The 22,266-nt window shown below is 32.0% G+C and overlaps 1 protein-coding gene across 1 annotated transcript; it reads left to right on the forward strand.

The window, feature by feature from the left end:
* The first annotated feature begins 1,029 nt into the window (after positions 1-1,029).
* Positions 1,030-22,113, forward strand: LOC143257917 (sorting nexin-8-like). The gene is made up of 14 exons (XM_076516963.1): positions 1,030-1,181; positions 2,901-2,997; positions 5,938-6,065; positions 6,937-7,069; positions 8,094-8,287; positions 13,306-13,423; positions 14,315-14,436; positions 15,617-15,697; positions 15,901-16,061; positions 17,087-17,219; positions 17,778-17,846; positions 19,056-19,154; positions 19,541-19,693; positions 19,851-22,113. The coding sequence occupies exons 2-14, from the start codon at positions 2,976-2,978 to the stop codon at positions 19,935-19,937; spliced, it is 1,500 nt and encodes a 499-aa protein (XP_076373078.1). The 5' UTR covers positions 1,030-1,181; positions 2,901-2,975; the 3' UTR covers positions 19,938-22,113.
* Positions 22,114-22,266: the final 153 nt, after the last annotated feature.

Here is a 22,266-nt window from a genome sequence, read left to right on the forward strand (position 1 = left end):
CTAAATTACGGACGGCTAGCACAGATAGCCCTCGAGTAGCTTTGTGCGAAATTCAAAAACAAACAAACAATGAAGAGTAAGGTAGGCCTTTTTATATGTAACTTTATCCTCAAGATTTCTAAGCTCTTGCAGTATACACTACAAATCCTGAGAAACAACAGAAAAGTTCAGCGTAAACAAAGGAATACTAAAATTTCACCAGCTAAAAGACATACTATGGCGTGATTCTGCTGTAGAACATTTATTGTGGATACAACACAGATAGACTATGGTACAGCTTTGAGTTAACAAAAAAATTCACTATGAAATAAAAATTGAACTTTAATCACTATAGAGTAATTTTTGTTGCAAGTTGAATCAGTATCGAAAAATTAATTTACTTATAAACACACAAAATAATCCATAACAAAAAATCGCGTATATTAACTGCACACTGCGTATGAAACCGCGGATTCTATTTGGAATATAATCATCAGATCTCTGTTGTACTATTGACGCAAGCATCTGGTGTGCTACATAGTGTTTATGCTTGCCCAATTCTTATATTTACAAAAAATTAAAAGTAACAAAATCTTGTTAGAAAACTCTATACTAAACTTCTGTATCTAAAAAGTTAAAGTACACGTTTTTACGTTTTCGATGGAAAAATGAGCGACACTCAAAAGATCCCCTTGGATTTTCACACCCATATAGCCAGCTGAAAACTAAACCAAATGCAGTACAAACCCTTAATATTTATTTTCTTTCTTATGTGTGTGTGTGTTTTCTTATAGTAAAACCACATCAGGCTATCTACTGAGCCCACCGAGGGGAATCGAACCCCTGATTTTAGCGATGCAAATCCGTAGACTTACCGCTGTATCGCTATTGTTTTGTTTAATAATGGTAATATAATGTAGAGTTAAATGATTTATCTTTCTATATAATACGCATTCTAGTCTTTAAAATATAATTTTGTAATATTTAGATATATATTGTATTATTTCTCTTTTAGAAATGTTATTTAACAATATTCCCTAATAATTAAAATAAAGAGGTTTGTTGTCATATCTGGTAGAGGGGCGTTTACTCTTTTCTTCTAAGGAAAGGATAAGGTTTAGTACTGGAATGTATTTTAGTGGTAATAACAATGACGTTGGGATTCAAATTGAAGCAATAGTAACGTTGGTAAAATATTAAAGGTAGTATTAAATAATGTCATTTCTGCCAATAAATCGATACAGTTAGTGAATTACATCTGCTTTCTACTAACTTCATAAGGCTAAGTTACAGTTTGTTTTGGCTAGAATGTTAAAATACGCTGATCTCTTACTTTACCGCAATATGATACTACTATTAAGATTTCTTTCTTTATGTTATATTTTCAAAGATAAGTTTCCTTGATAGCAGTGCATGTTTTGTTCCGTAATTTGGCGACTTGAATGGTCAAACGTAGGCTTAACACTCGCTAACTGAAAGACCACTACTAGTAATATTACTAGCACATTAATATTTTGATAATTAATATTATTTATTAATAGATCTATTCTGCAGTCTAACTTGTGAGTCATTTAATGTTCAATCACCTTTAACTTAAACATGTGAAGTCCATTTTAAATCTTATTCTAGCTGCAATTTATGTTTGAACAATTTAAGATTCATTGTCAGACATAGCATTTAAAATTTGCTGAATCTGAGTCTTAAATTGTATGACACACTTTGTTATTGTGGAATACTAACGTGTAGTTTATTATTTTTGTAATTAATAGAGTAAGAAACTATCACCAATATTTTTTTCCTAGGTGTGGCTCTTCTCAGAATATGGAATTTATTCCACCTGCAAAACAAAACTAAATATCAAACACTTAAATAAAATGCAGATATAAATAATTTTTCTAGCATTACTAGAAAAGAAAAAGATAAAATTGAAAGTTTATTAAATCCCATTCATACATAAAGGTGGTGTAGTTCTTAAACTAGATGTTAGGAAATGGCATAATTTTCTTGAGATTTTTATAAAGAAGGAATTGAAATGCAATGTTCTTTCTTTATTGAAGCCTTGTGATTGATATAGAATATTCTGATTTGAAGCTAAGTAAATCTTAAGATACTTAGTACAACACAAAGGTATTCATGGTATCAATATACTTAGGTACAGCACAAAGGTATTTTTGGTAAGAGTTGAAAATTGGAAAACCTGATAATTTGCAAAAAGACTTGTTGAAATGAATATGCTGTGCTGATATAATTTATGAACTTTCATGAACATTTTAAATGGAGCTACAACACTAACAATTTTTTTTGAAATAGAAATGACAAGTGTATCAAAAGTAATTGTAGTGATGATAAATTTAATCAGTCATCACAAACATAAATTTGCAGCATGTATAAATAATATTCATATAAGTAGTTAGTTAGAAGAGTTTCTTAACCTTTTGAATACCAGGGAATAGTTTAAGTAGTGTACAACTAAAATATAAATACAGTGAAACACCATTATGAGGTACATATGAATATTCTGTCAGTTTTTTGTTTTTTGTTTGCTTTTGTATGGAGGAGCTAAATGTTTGTGATGGACAGGTTAGAATATAAAACAAAAGGAAGGAACAGATAAACTACTAGTTTTTAAACTTTATTGTTTCAGATTAACCAAATTATTGTAATATTGGCGACCTACAGTTGGTTCTATTACCACTTCTTTTCTGCAATTATGTAATTTTTGAAAACTATTGAGATAAAACAAATCTTTAATTCAGGATATGTGTGAGGTTGGTGTTTTTGAAAACTTAGACATAGATTTTTTTATGTGCAAAACTTAGTATGCAGTAATTTTGTTACAAATAAAATTTTGTTTTGCATTTTAAAACAGTTAAATTATTGGTACATGCAGTGACTGAAATATTTTTTGTGGTCATTTGTAGAACTCTATTGGAAGAAATTGGATAGTTATTCAACAATGATAAGTTTGTAGCCTTGATCCAGCTGAACATCAGAAAATGGCTGCTGATTTAAACTTTGGTATGTAAACAAGCCTTATGAGAAATCCACAAATATGTTGAATATTTAAAAATATTTCTAGAACAGAACAAACACTAGAGTATATGTAGTGAGAGGGAGTGTTAGTTGGAAGTGGGGTGGAATTGACTTGGTAGGATTGTATACATTAAATGAAATAAGTTAATCGATACGTGGCTAGTATCAGTTTTGTTAGATGGCTGAGTGTGGACATCAGGTTTGAGATCATATGGTGTAATGAACTTCACTTTCTGGTTTAAAGATCAACAGAAAATAAAGTCCATGATGCTAAACTTAACACTTCATGTTGTTTTCAGTATTTAGCTTACCTGTTGAGTAATGGTATTGTATGGAACTTGTGGATGTTGTAAAACCTTAGCCAACTATGATGTTATCATTAGGCTGTTGTTATCTGTTCAATACTGAATGTCTAACAATTACAAGTTATTACAGTGTTTTCTTCACTCAGTATCATTTTCATATACAGTGGAGCCCCTCACTAACGACTTCAAAAATGCCTCAACAAAAAGGTCGTTAATGAGGGGGAGTCGTTAGTGAGGGGTGGATACCCAATTCGTTACCAAGATTTAAATTATGTACGTTTTTATAATAGGCAATCAGTCTCTGTTCATATTAAGGGTATGGAGTATTTATTGCCAAACTGAGATGCCAATATTAATGCTTTTTCTTGAATTAGTTTCCCGGTAATTGGTAGATTCCTGGATCTTGTATTCACAAACCACTGCCATACCTTTTCATCCAACTGGTCGTATAAGCATCTTCTCCTGTTCTACTTTTTTTCTGGATTTTTGCCTGTTTCCCACTTTTCCAAAATTTTTTCTTTCTCTTTAATGATTGTCTTTATTTGGGTTTTACCAACTCCAAGATCCGTGGCGATTTTTATTGCAGTTTCCCCTTTGTCGTGTCGTTTAATGACGGAAACTCTCTCTTCTAAGTTAAGCAACTTTCTCTTCAACATTATGGTGAAAAATGAGTCTGTGTTATGAGGAATCTTCATATTATGCACACTAATCCTGTCTGTTAAATAATCCGATTTAGTGTTCCTAATTCATTATGTACTATAGAATAAGCGCACTGAGCGCATTGAGAATAAGATTAATTTACCAATGAAAATTAATCTTCTTTTCGATTCAACGCACTGGAAATAGATTTATTGTTGAAGTAGATTACGTAATACTGTTTAACTATGAAATAATTACTCATTTGTAATATGCCATAAATGAGAAGGCAGACTGCTATGTAACTTCACAGAATATGCCACATAATAATGTCACTTAGTCGTTAGTGAGAGGTAAAATAATCAAAATTGTTCAATTTGGTAGGTCGTTAGTCGCGTTTGAGGGGAAGTCGTCCACGAGGGGTCAATTTAATGCAAACACGGTACCATCAAAAATTTTCCGGTCGTATGACAGGGGAAGTCGTTAGCAAGGGGGTCATTAGTGAGGGGCTCCACTGTAGTATAAAGAGGTACAGCATTTGTTCAAAATCTCACTTTATATAGATGTTTTCTGTTAATATTTGTCATGAAATAGTGCATGATTTATGTTCAAAATCTGTTTATATGGATGTTAATTTTGTTAGTGCATAATCAAAATGTGTTTATATGGATGTTTTCTATTCATAATGAAATAGTGCATGATTTGTGTTCAAAATCTCTATATGATGTGTTAATATTTGTCATGAAATGTGCATGATTTATGTTCAAAATCTGTTTATATATGTTTTCATATTTGTCATGAAATAAATAGTGCATGATTTATGTTCAAAATCTATATGGATGTTTTTTGTTAATATTTGTCATGAAATAGTGCATGATTTATGTTCAAAATCTGTTTATATGGATGTTTTCTATTAATATTTGTCATGAAATAAATAGTGCATGATTTGTGTTCAAAATCTCTGTTTATATGGATGTTTTCTATTAATATTTGTCATGAAATAAATAGTGCATGATTTATGTTCAAAATCTCTGTATATATGGATGTTTTCTATTAATATTTGTTATGAAATAAATAGTGCATGATTTATGTTCAAAATCTATATGTATGTTTTCTGTTAATATTTATTATGAAATATAGTGCATGATTTATGTTCAAAATCTCTTTATATAGATGTTTTATGTTAGTATTTATCATGAAATAAATAGTACATTATTTGTGCTGAAATATACATTTTTTCCATTATTGATTTTTCTTGTGCTGATACTCATTGTGAGATAGTATTCATCAAGGTGCAGTGTACTATAGAACTTTATAGTGGTGTAGTGTTGTATAAAACCTCGGATGGTTTTGATAAAGTGTTTTCTTGAGTCGTCTTTGAATGTACAAAACATTTATTGAATCTGTCTTAGTGAAAGATAATATTTGTGCTAAGAATAAAAATATTCTTTATTTTAGTTTTTGTATTTCATTTGCATAACTGTTAGCATCTTCTGAGTGAATATTAAAAGATGTTTTCAGTAATTTGAAAGAAGTTGTATAACATTCAAGTTAAGTCAGAAGACATATATCTGTATATCTGTGGTGTGATTAAAGTTGTTGGGTTTATATTAGTGTATGACATGGTTTCCTTTTTTGGTTTTTTAGTTGATAAAGATATGAAAATTTCCAACATTAAAGTACAATTTGTTATTCCAGGATCAAAGTTCGACACAATCTTTAGAATAATTATGATTTTATAACTTGATAGCCAATTCGAAATGTAGGGTCTAACCAAAATGTTCCGACATAGTTGTAAATGAAGTGTGAAATGTTCAATTTTATTTGTTCCTTTTAATTCTTTAATAATTGAAATTATTAGAAATTGTATACTGCTCTGTAACTTGTTCTGCCAACCCACACATACCATCCAAGAAATCATGAAACTGTGTGTATCTAACAGAACAGTGGTGATTGTTTACTATTAATGTTTGTATTTCTACAGGCTCTGTTCCTCCTATGTATCGGCAGATTTATGACATTCTTTGTCCTGGTTCGGAGACTCGGATCGATCAGGAAATCTTTATTAAGCTGTTAGTTAAGTCAAGTCTTCCAATACAAACATTAACCCAGGTATGTGTAAGCTTGTATAGGAATTATCATAATGTAAGCATATAAGTACAAAATTGTTAAATTTATGAACTTGAAAAAGATAATGACTTGTACTTACCAGGTTAAAACACTTCAGTGTACACTATCTTACATGTTACACATATTAAAATATTTATTTGGTGCTAATGTATGAATATACAGGATTGGATAGTGTCACTTCACTTGGCCACTAAGACTGGACGATACAGTGTTGGATAGGGTCACCTCTCATTACTGCTAAGACTTGTGGATACTAGGTTGGATAATGTCACAGGGTGGAAATTTTGTGATAAATACTTTGTGGGTGATTGTGTTTGGTCAGATCAAAACAAAGAAACTGAAAAAGTTTTCACATTTCAAACCACATTGTTTGATACAGTATATACTTAACAAGACACCAGTCTTGTAGATATAATTGTCTTGTACAACTTTTGTTAATAAATGCTATAGTATACCCACAGTAAATGCATAACCTGTCAACTTTAGAATAAAAATGTTATCAAATCTTCTATAGTCTACTGAAGAGGATTTCACAGTAATAGTATAACTCTCTGAAACAGTACCCCTGTTGTTTTCTTCGTTTCTTCATCATGTTCTAGTTTAGTAGAGAATAGATAATTTTCTTGTTTTAAGCAACTCTCCCACTTCTCAAACTTGGCCTGCATGAAACCCCCCTCTCTAAAACTTGACCTGCATTTTTTCTTTTATATTATTTTTATATTTAAAAGACCAGAAAACTTTTAAAACTTCAAATCCATCCATTTCATGATACTAGAATAATTTATTTTTTCAATGTAATTCTGTAACTGTTTGTTATTAACAGAAATAATTTCTGTTAATATCTTTATTATAGATATGGGAGATTGCAGACTCTGGACAGGGATACTTGAACCGGATTGGGTTATATAAAGCTCTTGCTCTGACAGGTTTTGCTCAGCAAGGGAAGACAGTCAGTGATAAGATACTCCAGAACTTTGCTGGAGAAGGTAAGTGAACTTCTAGAAAGATTTAATTGTAAACTTTCAGCATAACTACATTACTGCATAATACTGTGTTATATGCTGTATAATCTCTCTGATGGAGCTTCTTATTGGTACTTGTTTTAATGATATTTTGTTATGGTTAATAAAAGTGGTTTCAGTTTTTGAATGCATGTTAAATCAGCTGTTAACTGATGTAGATTCTGTGTGACCACAATTCATGGATGGTGCCCCAAGACATTTAGTGTATATAAATGGAGAGTCTCTACATAAAATTGGGAGCTAGTTTTTTGGTTTTTCTAATTCCCTGTACAAGTCTACTTTTCAAGAGTGTTGGTGTTATAGTTTTTATTTCAGTGTTTTCCTAACCTCATGAGTAAAGATATTGGTATTGTTAAAATCAATAGTTATAATAGTTACTAATAATTAACTATGTCATCCGTATTAACTATAAGAAACTTTGCACTGTAACAACATACAGTACGAGGGGTCCCAAATTCTTAAAACCAATGAGTGAAAGAAAAGGTGGATATTATTAACATTTTAACCACAATTAATATGTCATAGCTAGTACAGCAGAACCTTTCACCCAGTGCTAGGTGTCATCAGATAGGCTCAAATATGACATACATTGTACCTAACATCTAGATCACTAATGTCAGTGTTCATGAACATTGGTTGTTATAGTGTAAACTAGATTAAACAAGTGAATTACCTATTTTCAATTTTAATTGTTTCTGATTAGATTTTTGTGTTATGAATTAATAACATAAAATTAAACTTTAGTATGTTAGTAAGAGGATAGCTTATTCTGTTTAGAAGGTTAAACTTCACTATTTAATTGTTACAAAGATATATTTTATGGATATAGACTTAATCTTCTTTGTAGTGAATGTTAAATTTTGGTTTAAGACATGCAGTTGTTTGTAGTGAATGTTAAAATTTAGTGTAAGATATGTAGCTGTTTTTATGTAATTTGTATACTAGAAGGGATTGAATTATTTCACTTGCACTTTATTCTACACTAAAGAACTTCCCAAACCCTCTCTTGGTGATTTGGCTGACTTGCGGGCTACTAGTATACGGTTACGACGTGAAAGAAACCCCACCAGGCTGGGCATGACATTTGAAGAGATTTGTGCATTAGAAACTGTGGAAGTGACAGTAGTGCCAGAAAAAAAAGGATTGTTTTTGAAACATGTAGAGTATGAAGTGACTAGTCAGGTAACTAATAAAAGAACAGAAACTGAGTTTCATGATGTTCTTTAAAATAATTGTGCTACCCTAATTAAGTTTCTCTATACAAAACAGCTGTGACAAAGTAATATGGGAGGTAAACATTTCATATATTGAAATAAGATTTATAAATTTAATATTAATCATTTTTTTACAATTTCCAGTTATTTGTCTGCTTTTATGAACTAAACTCTAAATGCAAACTTGTGTTTCTGAAACTGTTAGATATTTTCTTACATGATTCTTTATGATTGTAGTAAGGTTCTCGACCTAAGGATATAATTATTTTAGCAAAGCCTTTCTTCCTAACTAATACTGTCTGTATTTTTATTTCTAAAAATTCCTTTCCTTAGGAAGAGTTGAACTTAAGTTTGCAGCAAATAATCTGGATTTAGTTTGAGAGTGCAGTTTTCTGAATTATGGTCTCATTTAAAATACACTTACCAGGTCTGAATCTAATTAAAAATGAAAAGTACATATAAGTCATGTAAACCTAAAACTAGCCTTTGTAAAGTCTGAGATTACTCTGTTGAATGGTTACAAATGTTTCCTTAGAGTACATGTATGTACATTGGAGTGTGTTTCCATCTGCAAAGCAATGGACTTTAAAAGAACATTTTAAAGGAGCTAATCAAGAAAGTTTTATTAAGTTAAACCAAATTAGTACAAAGGAAATTGCATCTGATGCTGGTGTTTGGGTATAGTGCTCATGAAACCCTGGCTTTGCTGCAGTGTCCTTGATTGGCATTGTAGTGCGTCCCCTCGTAGGGCTCCATGATGGGTGAGGTCAGTGGGCACAGAAATATTCTTTTTCTATTATGGATCCTCCAAATAAAAACTTAAAAAAATAGTGAACAAATAATCCATAGGTAAATGATCACATCTTGATTCCAAGCAGTAATTTTCAACATCTGTAACACCTGTACCTCGTTTTCTTATACTACATTCTCTTTGAGACAAAACCTTAGGGCAGATATCTCCCTTTTTCATTCATAATGAACTAGAGGGACTTGCTGGCTCTCCAAAGTTAGTAAAGAAGCTTTGCTCTGGTCACGTATTGATGGAAACATCCACATCTCAAAGGCAATTGGGGATATACCTATTGAGGTTATGCCTCATGCTACTTTGAATTCATCATGAGGAGTTCTTGTTGAGAGGGATTTGAAGAACATCCCTGATTCAGAGGTTCTCACTGATTTCTACACTCAAGGAGTTTCTGCAGGGAGGTGCATCTCCACTCGCAAAGATGGAATTATGATGCTGACCAATGTCCTCATTCTGACATTTACATCACCATCAAGGCAGGTTATCTTAATTGTAGGGTATGGCCATACATTCCAAACCCTCTCCGATACTTCCAGTTATAACGGTTTAGTCACTCGAAGACATAATGTCATGGTTCCTTGATTGTGCTCATTGTGGTGACAAGGACCACAATGCCTATGAATGTGAAGCAGACCCTCATTGCATTGATTGTAATGGCTTTCACTCCTACTTTTGTTCTTGCCCTAAATGGCTGGAAGAAAAAAAAGAGGTGCAACATTTAAAAATGATTCAAAACATTAGTTACCCCGAGGCTCAAAAGTTGTTGTCCATCACTTCATCTTGTATGTATGCTGCTGCACTTTGTTCCACTACTACAGTGGGAGTGCAGACGGATCTCTCTGCGCCTCCAAAAGAGTCGTTCTCAAACCAAATGAAAAGTCATTTCACTTCCATGGTTAAAGTTGATGAAACAACTTCAACACCCATCTCTGTCCCTAACATACATTTCAGCACATCCCAAGATCCACTTCCTTTGGTTCTGGGTACAGGCATTTCCTCGGATACATCTTCTCTCACCCCACGATCCAAAATGATCATTCATTCACGTTCTCAAATGCTGGAATTCTCTTCCAACAGCAAAGACCTGTCCAATTGGCCCAGGGTAGGATCCTTGGAAGTTAACAGACCTTCCTTGAATAAAGACTGTAAACAAAAGGGCTCTCCACCCAATTCATCTACACATAAATAAAAATGGCCACCTTGATACAATGGAACTGTCGAGGTTTATGTTCTAATCTGGATGGCATCAAAGCACTGATTGCTTCCTACCATCCTGTATGTCTTTCCTTACAGGAAACATTTCTGAAACCTGCCAATACAGTCACCTTTTGGCAGTTTTCTTTGTACAGAGGGAGGGGTGGCACTGTTGGTTGATCAACATGTGCCCACCCTATCTTTGCCAGTCGACACACCCATGGAGGCTGCCATCCATGTTTCCTTGGGTTGTACCATCACTGTTTGTTCTCTCTACCTGTTACCTGGAGAGACCTATGATCAATCAGACCTTGATGCTCTCATTGAACAGTTGTTATTTTACAGGGACTTTAATGTACATCATCCCCTCTGGGGAAGTGTTGAGATTAATGGGAGGGGTCATTCTGCAGAGCATATGCTCTCTGATCACAACCTTTCTCTTTTCAATAGTGGTTTTTCTATTTATTTTCATGCTCCTAGTCTATCCTTTACTGCTATTGATCTCTCAATCTTCTCCCCTTCACTACTCTCTCACTTTTCATGGAGGGTTGACAATAATCCACATGGCAGTGTCATTTTCCTATAATTTTGAGAGAGACTGACCATGGTCAGTGCCACCTGACCCGTTCGCCTCAGTGGAAGCTGGATCAAGCAAACTCTCTCTTTCACTGCCTTTGCAGAACTTGATCCTGCCATCATTTGTAAGTCATTAATAGACCTTGACTGTATTATACAGGCAGCTACTCAAAGTAAAATCATGGCACGTTTTCCATGATATCCTCATCTGTTGTGTAATCTTGCCTGCCACATAGCACAGAATGTTGTAAAATTGGCCTGGGATACTCTTCATAGGTATCCTACACTCTCACACTGCATTGATTTTCAGCAGGCCTGTGCACATGTTCGATGGATAAGACATCAAAGCCAGAAGGACTCTTGGATTAAGTTCACAACCAGCATATCTTCTACCACCAGTTCCAAAGCCATATGGGACAAGATTCGAAAGGTTAGTGGGCATTATAATTCTGTCCCCCTCTCAATCTTGCTCTCTGATGTCCAGGAAGTAGCTGATACCTGGAGCGTTGCTGATACTCTAGGTGAAAGCTTTTGCTGGGTATCTAACACTTCTGCTTCTTCCTCCACCTTCTTGGCTATCAAGAGTTGGGTAGAGCAATCACCTCTTTCCTTTCGAGCTTATTGTCTCTATGACTATAATTGTCCCTTTACATTGGTGGATCTCAAACTGGCCCTTCATCGGTTTGGCAGTACATCGGTCATACCTGATGATATACACTATGACATGCTGCGCCATCTATCTCCTGCTTCTCTTGCTATTCTTCTGATTGTTTTTAACTGGATCTGGCAGGAGAATGTTTTCCTGATGCCTGGTGCCAGGCTATTGTCCTACCTTTCTCTAAGTCTGGAAAGGATTCCTTCAAACTACCGTCTAATTGCTTTGACAAGCTGTCTCTGTAAGGCCTTAGAGCGGATGGTTAATGCTCGTCTTGCTTGGTTTCTCGAATCAAACAACCTCCTCTCGCCTACCCAGTTTTAGTTCCGACAACAGTGCTCCACCATGGACCACCTGATTTGACTTAAAATGTGAAGCAGAGGGCTTTGCATGGCGAGGTTAGTTAAGATGTTCGACTCGTAATCTGAGGGTCGTGGGTTCTAATCCCCATCACACCAAACATGCTCGCCCTTTCAACCATGGGGGCATTATAATGTGATGGTCAATCCTGCTATTCGTAGGTAAAAGAGTAACCAAAGAGTTGGCGGTGGGTGGTGATGACTATCTGCCTTCCGTCTAGTCTTACACTGCTAATTTAGGGACAGCTAGCCCAGATAGTCCTTGAGTAGCTTTGCGTGAAATTAAAAAAAAAAAATAGTCAACCAGAGAAACCTTTCTCAAACGACATCTTGTATCAGTATTTTTTGACATTTAGAAGGGTCGTGATACAACCTGGAGATATGACATTTTGCGAGATCTCCATTTATATGGGTTGCGTGGCCATTTGCCAATTTTTATTAAACATTTTTTAATGAACAGGCGATTTCAAGTTTGTGTGAGTTCAACACTTTCCTTTTCTTTTCTACAGGAACTTGGAGTCCATCAGAGCTGTGTTTTGAGTGTCACACTTTTCAGTATAAAGATTAATGCCATCACTGAACAACTCCAAAGACTTTCACATCTCATGTCAGTCATTGAACATGAAGTATATTGAGTGGCAGCTACAGACTGCCCTCAATCGTTTACTGAAGTGGATCACAGCAAATGGCTTTAACTTCTCTCTCTTTAAAATCATTTGTATGCACTTTTGCTGCCAATGGGGTATTCACCCTGATCCTGAACTCCATATCAGTGAAGTTGTGCTGCCTGTGGTCCCTGAGACAAAGTTCTTGAGGCTTATCTTTGACCATAAGCTGGTCAAACTTACCTGTTCATCTTCCTGCAAGTTATGATAATTACAATTATGCTACAGAAAGTCCTTTATAACTTGTATTACTGTAGTTTTTCTTACCTCTGTAGACTAGATGTAAAAATTGGATTTAATGCTATTTATCTTTTTTCAATTCAAAAATTAAACTTTGTTTTACCCTAATTTATTTTCATGAATTTTAATAATTTTACTTTAACTTTTTACCACGTTTGGTGAAGATAGCCTTGTTGCTTTGTGCCGTAAAACACCAAACCAACCAACCAGCTCTGTCATTACCTGTACACCTTGACTTCTATCTGTACACACAAGGTTAATGGTAGAATATGTTCATGATAATAAATAAATATAGCTACAGCTGAAAAACATAATTAAATATTAACATTTGTGACTTTAAGTTGTCACAATTGTCATACTGTCTTAATTATTAACAGTAGGAAAAGTGGGATTATTAACCAGGTTTGTTATTTAAGTATTAAATTATTTTAAATATAATTATATAATGTGTCAACATAGACAGAGTTGTAAAATGTGTATTTTATCTTCTAGAAATTCAAGTCAGTTGTTCAAAGAAGGTATAATGACTTTGTGTCCTTTCATGAAATGTTGCTACAAAAATTTCCATTCAGGGCAGTACCACAGCTGCCCCCCAAGAAAATAATGGGAGGTCAGTATAAAGTTTCTTTTATGTAAACATACCATGAGATGTCAGTGTAAAGTGTGGTATGCTCCATGTCTTCTGTGTAAACAAATAGTGGGAGGTTAGTATAAAGTGTGGTGTGTCCCATGTCTTCTGTATAAACAGACAGTGGGGTGTCAGTATGAAGTGTGGTGTGTTCCATGTTTTCTATGTAAACAAACAGTGGGGTGTCAGTATAAAGTGTAGTGTGTTCCATGTTTTCTAAGTATAAAGTGTGGTATGTTCCATGTTTTCTGTATAAACAAACAGTGGGATGTCAATATAAAGTGTGGTATATTCCATGTCTTCTATATAAACAAACAGTGGGAGGTCAGTATAAAGTGTGGTATATTCCATTCTACATAAGCAAACAGTGGGAGGTCAGTATAAATCCATGTCTTCTATATAAACAAACAGTGGGAGGTCAGTATAAAGTGTGGTGTGTTCCATGTCTTCTACATAAGCAAACAGTGGGAGGTCAGTATAAAGTGTGGTGTGTTCCATGTCTTCTACATAAGCAAACAGTGGGAGGTCAGTATAAAGTGTGGTGTGTTCTATGTCTTCTATATAAACAAACAGTGGGAGGTCAGTATAAGGTGTGGTATGCTCCATGTCTTCTGTATAAACAAACAGTGAGAGGTCAGTATAAAGTGTGGTGTGTTCCATGTCTTCTGTATAAACAAACAGTGGGAGGTCAGTATAAAGTGTGGTGTGTTCCATGTCTTCTGTATAAACAAATAGTGGAAGTCAGTATAAAGTGTGGCATGTTTTATGTCATTTTTATAAAGCATAAAGTCCGGCAACATCCTCCTTGTTTTGAAGAGATTGTTGTATATCAGTATTCTGTATACAATCTTTGTATATGTCATTTTCTTTTAGCTGATTCACAGTTTATTGAGGACAGACGAAAAGGACTGAAGAGATTCGTCACCTTGATTACTCGTCATCCTGTAATTTCTGATGATAAACTTGTCAGTTTTTTTATGACTTTTGCTGGATCTGTAAGTGAGAATTAAATATTTCTACAAGTTTAAAACCCCTCTTGAAAATTCTAAACACCAGTTGTGTGTGTTTAAATATTATGTAGGAAAGAATTTGAAAATGTTTAGTTGAAGCTTAAATTAATACAAATGGTTTGTGATATATCTAGTAAACATTTCGACTTGTAACCATGGAGATGTACATACTTTAACATTCAAAGTAATCAATATATCTTCATAAAATTTGAATTTTAGTAAACATTACAAATCTTTTATGCAAAAAAAATCAACATTATAAATTACTTTTAATATACACAGTTAGTAGTTGACAGCTCTAAAGGCAAATGGATTTTGGTGTTATGATTAAAAGCACTTGCGTGTCTGAAACATTTGTATTGTAATAAACATTGATAACTTGTATAATCTTTAATTTTACATTGTTGACTGCAAATGGTAGACAGCTGAAACATTTGTATGATAAATGTAGATAGTTTGTATAAGTTGTGTTAACTTCACTTTGTTGACTTACACGGTAGACAGCTGAAACATTTGTATTGTAATAAACATTGATAACTTGTATAATCTTTAACTTTACATTGTTGACTGCGAATGGTAGACAGCTGAAACATTTGTATGATAAATGTAGATAGTTTGTATAAGTTGTGTTAACTTCACTTTGTTGGCTTACACGGTAGACAGCTGAAACATTTGTATTGTAATAAACATTGATAGCTTGTATAATCTTTAACTTTACATTGTTGACTGCGAATGGTAGACAGCTGAAACATTTGTATGATAAATGTAGATAGTTTGTATAAGTTGTGTTAACTTCACTTTGTTGGCTTACACGGTAGACAGCTGAAACATTTGTATGGTAATAAATGTAGATTGTTTGTATAATTTTGTTGACTTTTGCTTAGAGTGTTTCTTGGTGCTTCTTGTGTGCTAGTGTTAATTAGTATTGTTAATCTTAAGTAGACTGTGTTAAGTTTTGATTTTTCTTTTCAGTAAATTCTTTTGATCAAACATAATTATCAAGAGTTATGAAAAACTTTCATGATGACAGATTGTATAGTGTAATATTACTTAAGAATTTTTTAACTTAAAGATTCTGATATACAAATGTAGTGATTTTATGTGAATATAAAAGCTCATATTTAATTGTATTTATTGAATTCAACATTAAGAAACTTTTCCCCAGGATTTGCAATACAAGATCAAAGAACAGTTTCGTTCCTTGGTAGATGAGTATATGACCAGTGAACTTGCCAAGAATGCTCAGGTAAGCACACAGCCAGTGAGCTTAAAATTTACTAAACATCTAGCAGAAAAAGCGAATTAACCATGTTGAACTTTGTACTTTGATTTGGTTGTGAATATTTTATATTCACTCTCTGTGAAATAATTAACTTAGTATGTATAAATGTATTTTTGGTTGATAGCACTTACATGACAATATTACTCAAATTATCTGTTTTCTTGAAGGAATTAGTTCCAATAAATACAGAAGTCCAGTTTACTGTGGCGAAAGACCAGATGAAACAGATTAATAGCATTGTGAGCAGAGTTCGAGATGCAATGGAAAGAAGTAAAGAAAGAGGTAAAGAAGAAGGTTCTGATGTTCTGTTGTTCGGGAAAGAACTAAGGTAACGTTGATAATTTAGTTTTAATTTGATGTGTATGATAGCTAAGTTTTGTCCTTACAAAAGAACTAAGGTAATGTTGATAATTTAGTTTTAATTTGATGTGTATGATAGCTAAGTTTTGTCCTTACAAAAGAACTAAGGTAATGTTGATAATTTAGTTTTAATTTGATGTGTATGATAGCTACGTTTAGTCCTTACAAAAGAACTAAGGTAATGTTGATAATTTAGTTTTAATTAGACCTGTGTGATAACTAAGTTTTGTCCTTACAAAGGAACTAAGGTGATGTTGATAGTTTAGTTTCAGTTAGACCTGTGTGATAGCTAAGATTTTTGTCCTTACAAAAGAACTAAGGTAATGTTGATAATTTAGTTTTAATTTGTGTGTGATAGCTAAGTTTTTGTCCTTACAAAAGAACTAAGGTAATGTTGATAATTTAGTTTTAATTTGTGTGTGATAGCTAAGTTTTTGTCCTTACAAAAGAACTAAGGTAATGTTGATAATTTAGTTTTAATTAGACCTGTGTGATAGCTAAGTTTTTTGTCCTTACAAAAGAACTAAGGTAATGTTGATAATTCAGTTTCAGTTAGACCTCTGTGATAACTAAGTTTTGTCCTTACAAAGGAACTAAGGTGATGTTGATAGTTTAGTTTCAGTTAGACCTGTGTGATAGCTAAGATTTTTGTCCTTACAAAAGAACTAAGGTAATGTTGATAATTTAGTTTTAATTTGTGTGTGATAGCCAAGTTTATGTCCTTACAAAAGAACTAAGGTAATGTTGATAATTTAGTTTTAATTTGTGTGTGATAGCTAAGTTTTTGTCCTTACAAAAGAATTAATTAAATCTATATGATAGTTAAATTTTGTCTGTACCAAAGGACTAAGTTGATAATTTAGTTTTAATTAGATTTTTGTTGTTATGAGGACTGCTTGTGTAACATTTACTCATGTTTTTTTACTGTGAAGGTTATATTTGAAATGTGTAGACATAAATTCTCACATACTGGATAATAAACCTTTTTTTCAGTTCTTTGGCCAACAGTACAAGTGCAGACTCAGACTGGGGGTCTGGTGGGAATGAGACATGGGACTTCCTGAGGAAGGGCTTGAAATCTCTACTTCCAATGTTCACATCAGTTTCTGTTGCTCATGTGAACCAGGTATATAAATTGTATATTATCTTAAACAGCTTTTTTTCTTTCTGGAGGAATAAATTTGAAATGATTTTCTTTAAAAATCTCATTAGAAGACATAAGAAGACCTTTAATTGATAACTATCCTTAATACAAAATATAATTAAAATTTTGATTTTAGTTTATCATATATTTAACACATGTAATTGTCTTTCTTTTGTCTTTACATTATTAGAAAATATCCTTGGACACCAAACAGTGTATCTTACTTTGTAGTGATTGTTTTATGCTAATGTAAATAAATAACTAGTTGATTGCTGTCATTGACTTTGATTTTACTACTTAGATAATAAAACTGTCCTTTGCTGGAGTGATTAAAAACTGTTTTCCAAACAGTAGACTTCCAGACTTGAATTATAAATTATATGATTGAAATTAAAGTTTTTGGGTCTAAGTTTAACAAGGCACATCTGTAAATTGGATAACATTTGTGGTGTTTTAAGAATGTCTGATGTCAGTGTGTCATACTTTTTTACTTGGTTTGAATGTAGTATTTGAGTTGTTTTTACTGTTATGTTTTTTTAGTCACAGCGAGAAGAGGAAGAAATTGTTGAAAATTTAAATTTATTTTTGGATCTATTGTCAGCATACAAGGTAAAGTGTTTCACTTGTTGTTTTGATTGTTAATAGACTACTATTAGAAATATAAGTTAAACAAGGATAACTGATGTTATGATTTTAAGGCAATGAAGACAATTTAGAAGTTTATTTCATTTTTCCAAAACTTTTACACAAAACATAAAGCATGTTATCCTTTTATTTCTCAGAATAGTGAACAAGTAATTGATAGCTGCTAACTTGACACTAATACACTTACATAAACAGTGCCATACATGTACTGTACTACAGCTGCTAATGTGACACAAAAACACTTACATACCAAGTGACATGCATGTACTGTAATACTACAGCTGCTAATTTGACACCAACACACTTGCTTACTGAGTGCCATACAATGACTCTATTCTTTTTTCTCTCAGGATAATGAATACATAGTGATAGGTGCCATCATTATTCTTTTATAATCAAGATTGTTCTGAAGACATTAAAATGTTAGTGTATTAACTAAATTTGCCAACAGAGATTACCATTGTTATCCGTAAGGTAGTGAACTAAGATGTCTTAAACAAATGTCATGATTACTGCCAGTAAAATAATGGCTGGCTTGTTGAAAAAGGTATTCAATAAAGAGTAAAGTAAACTTTTGTTTTAAATACTAATGTTGTTTGTAACAATAAAATAAACTTTGTTTTAAATACTAATGTTGTTGTTTGTAACAATAAAATAAACTGTTGTTTTAAATACTAATGTTGTTGTTTGTAACAATAAAATAAACTGTTGTTTTAAATACTAATGTTGTTGTTTGTAACAATAAAATAAACTGTTGTTTTAAATACTAATGTTGTTGTTTGTAACAATAAAATAAACTGTTGTTTTAAATACTAATGTTGTTGTTTGTAACAATAAAATAAACTGTTGTTTTAAATACTAATGTTGTTGTTTGTAACAATAAAATAAACTGTTGTTTTAAATACTAATGTTGTTGTTTGTAACAATAAAATAAACTGTTGTTTTAAATACTAATGTTGTTGTTTGTAACAATAAAATAAACTGTTGTTTTAAATACTAATGTTGTTGTTTGTAACAATAAAATAAACTGTTGTTTTAAATACTAATGTTGTTGTTTGTAACAATAAAATAAACTGTTGTTTTAAATACTAATGTTGTTTGTAACAATAAAATAAACTGTTGTTTTAAATACTAATGTTGTTATTTGTAACAATAAAATAAACTGTGCTGCAGGACCTTTGTCATCGACATGATTCTGAAGTTGTGTTAGGTCATCAAAAAGCCATCAATAGGATGAAAACAAAGCTGGCTGCTGGTTTAATGAGCACTGTGGTATGTATTATTGATCATAAAGCCTAATAGATGAATTAAAAGCAACTGTTACATGCAGTGAAGTATTTTGTTATAATATATTAAAATAATTATTCAAGAATCACAGTGTATCATGATATATTGTGTAATTCAATATATTGTTGTAAGCCTCAAATGAAAAATAATGGTATAGAAGTTAAATTTGTTTTAATTTTTATTTTTCAGTACAGTAGTATATTTTCTATTTGGCTACTTTCCACAACACTAAAAATCATTGTAATGTCTAATAAAATGGATATGGTACAGTATAGATACTTTTAAGTACTATGACATATCCATAGTTATGGTTCAAGGTTTTTGGGTAAGCTTGTTATATTTACCACTTTAATTAAATATTTCTGTTGCAGGAAGCAGAGAAACAAGCAGAAGAGCTAGAGAAACGAAGCCACTTCTCCCTCCACTGTATCCATATGGAAACTCAATTAGTTTACTGCTACATGGAAATAGTTGCTCAAGTTTTAAAGTCATTAGTAGCTTTAAAGTCTGGGGGCCACCAAAAGGTAGAAATCTGTTTATTATACTTTTACCTTTCTCTTGATGATATGGAAATTTTAAGAAGTTATTATTTTGTGTACTTTATGATCTATTTATTGTATCAATAATAAATATTTCAGGCTGTATTGAAGCATTATTTGTTTTTTATTAACTCTGATCCAGCTGTTTGAACTGTGGGAAGAAATGTGGCCAGCTGTTGAGGGAATATTCACGTCAGTTATGAAACGAGAAACACGAGGCTCCAACTGATGGACTTAGTAAGATGAAAATGTATCAAACAAGCAAGTCTTGATACAATCAGTTGTATTCCCAAACATCTAATTGTACTACCCTTATCTTGTGCCTGTTTCTTTTAAAAGTTGGAGTATTTAATATTGTATTTTGTTAGTTCTGTTCTTTTAACAGTTATTTGTTGTTATCAAGGTACTGTATCAAAGTATCTTTATATAAGATTTGTTATGCTGAATATTATTAATGTTAAAATGATACTTTAACTTCAGAAAATTAGTACTGAAGATATAGTTGTATATAAAATACAACAACTTACTGTATTGAAGTTTACTGTTGTTCCCTATATTAGTCCTAAACAAGTTTAACAAACAATATTGTTACTTAAGTTTAATTATTAAGTATTTTTTAAGTTTTTATTTACACAAATATTTAACTTCTGAACATGTCTGTACATTTTTCAAGTGAATTAACTTAAAATTATTTTCTTGGTTGATAACAAATATGTAGGTTTATATATTTTTTCTTTAAAACAAATGGTCAACACAATGTAACATTCCTGTAGTTAAAGAAAGAAAATGAGGCAGTTGAATAACAAAACACTTAATGACAGGTTACTATTTAAAGTAACATTATATATAACAACCTTATAGTGAACTGTATTCAAGTCACTAGTTTAATTATGTATGTGTTTTTTTGTAAAACAGTATATTAGAGGTATTAATAATAGCAAGGCTATAAATTGTTTTTGTTTAACATTCAAGGTAAATAATTCCGTCCAATAATTGTACAAAAGCTTTCTTATAGACTTAATGTTATTTAAATTTTCAACAAAATATCAGAAGGTGTTGAGCTCAGGTTGAAGGTGGCATGTCTCGTGTTATACAAATCATGTATTTTAAATTTGGCATCACAGAGGCTATTGGTGTAGTTGAAAAATATGGAATAAATTCATGAAAGTAAGTTTCTGATGCTGATTATTTAAGGGCAAACATTAAACTGTAACTGTGCTCTTTAGAAGGAAAGTTGAAAAAACTTCAGTACTGTTAATACCTATAAATGGTAAAATTAATTCTTCAGAAAATTTGAAAGTGTTAAATTTATGGGTATGATAAAGTGCTGGCAAGTGATTAGAAAACAGGAATAGAATATTTAAGATTTTAATGTTATTCATAAAAACTTGTGTTCAGTGTGAAATTCTGCTAAAAGCAGAATAGTTTGATTCCAACAGTTAAGACTATCAGTCACTCTGGTTATACACTAATGCTGACTTAACACTGGAATTGAATGATAACCAGTTCATTATGGGGCTCATTAATTAATTACATTAAACTTAGATAATTAGAGTTATTGAAAATGGTAATAATTAGAAACATTCATTTAAATTATTTTTATGGCATTAATTAATTCAAACGTAAGTTTGATTAATCACTTTATTTACATGGGTAACTGAATTAGTCACACCACTCCAATCAGCCAATGAACCTTTTACGAAATTGATGGTAAAATGAGTAGATTATACATCTTTCATTTGTTTCTTGAAATCAAACAACTTCATTTATGAGTTATGTAAATAAAATATAACTACTGTAGTTATTTATAACATGCTATTGCCTTACAGTAATAAGTACAATAATATAGTAAGTTGTATGGTTTAAGTTTTGGTTTTGTACACTGAAATTTATAACAGCATAATTGTAACTAGTTTGTTTTTTTGACATTAATTGTATTATAACTTGACTGGGTTTCAGTATGTTGTTTTTTCCTAAGAGTTAGTTATTAGATTTTTTCAACACTTAGTTTTCCTATCTGTTCAGTTTTTTTTTAGTTTTTTTTTTGCATACATGCAATAGTAAGTTAAACTCAAATGAGTGTGAACTTGTATAAACATCTGTCAGGTTTTGTAAACTACATTAGGAAGATGGGTTTATTGACATTTTTAAAGTAAATATTTGTTATTTTGTGTACCAAGTTTTACTTCCTTCATGGAAATGTTTGCTAATGATGAGTCTCCCAAAGTTTACATTTTCAAATAAATAATAGTTTCAATAAAATATTACACTACTTGAATGTTTGTTGAATTATTATTTTATTATTTGTTTTAGCTCAAGATGTATTCACTTGTTTGAATACTATGCAAGCCATATTTTTGAAGGAATATTTTGGTGGTTCTTGAATAAAACATGATAATTGAAAATAATGCAGTTCTGTTATATTTTTAAAGAGTTGATTGTGATTAATCTGAGTATAAATATTAGTAAGTGATAATGTCTGCAATCAGGACCTTTAATATTGTTAAATCACACCTACAAGCAGCACTTGAAACAGTTTGTCCAACATGCTATTGTAC

Source organism: Tachypleus tridentatus, chromosome 7 (genome assembly GCF_004210375.1).
Source record: "Tachypleus tridentatus isolate NWPU-2018 chromosome 7, ASM421037v1, whole genome shotgun sequence".
Lineage (NCBI taxonomy): Eukaryota > Metazoa > Arthropoda > Merostomata > Xiphosura > Limulidae > Tachypleus > Tachypleus tridentatus.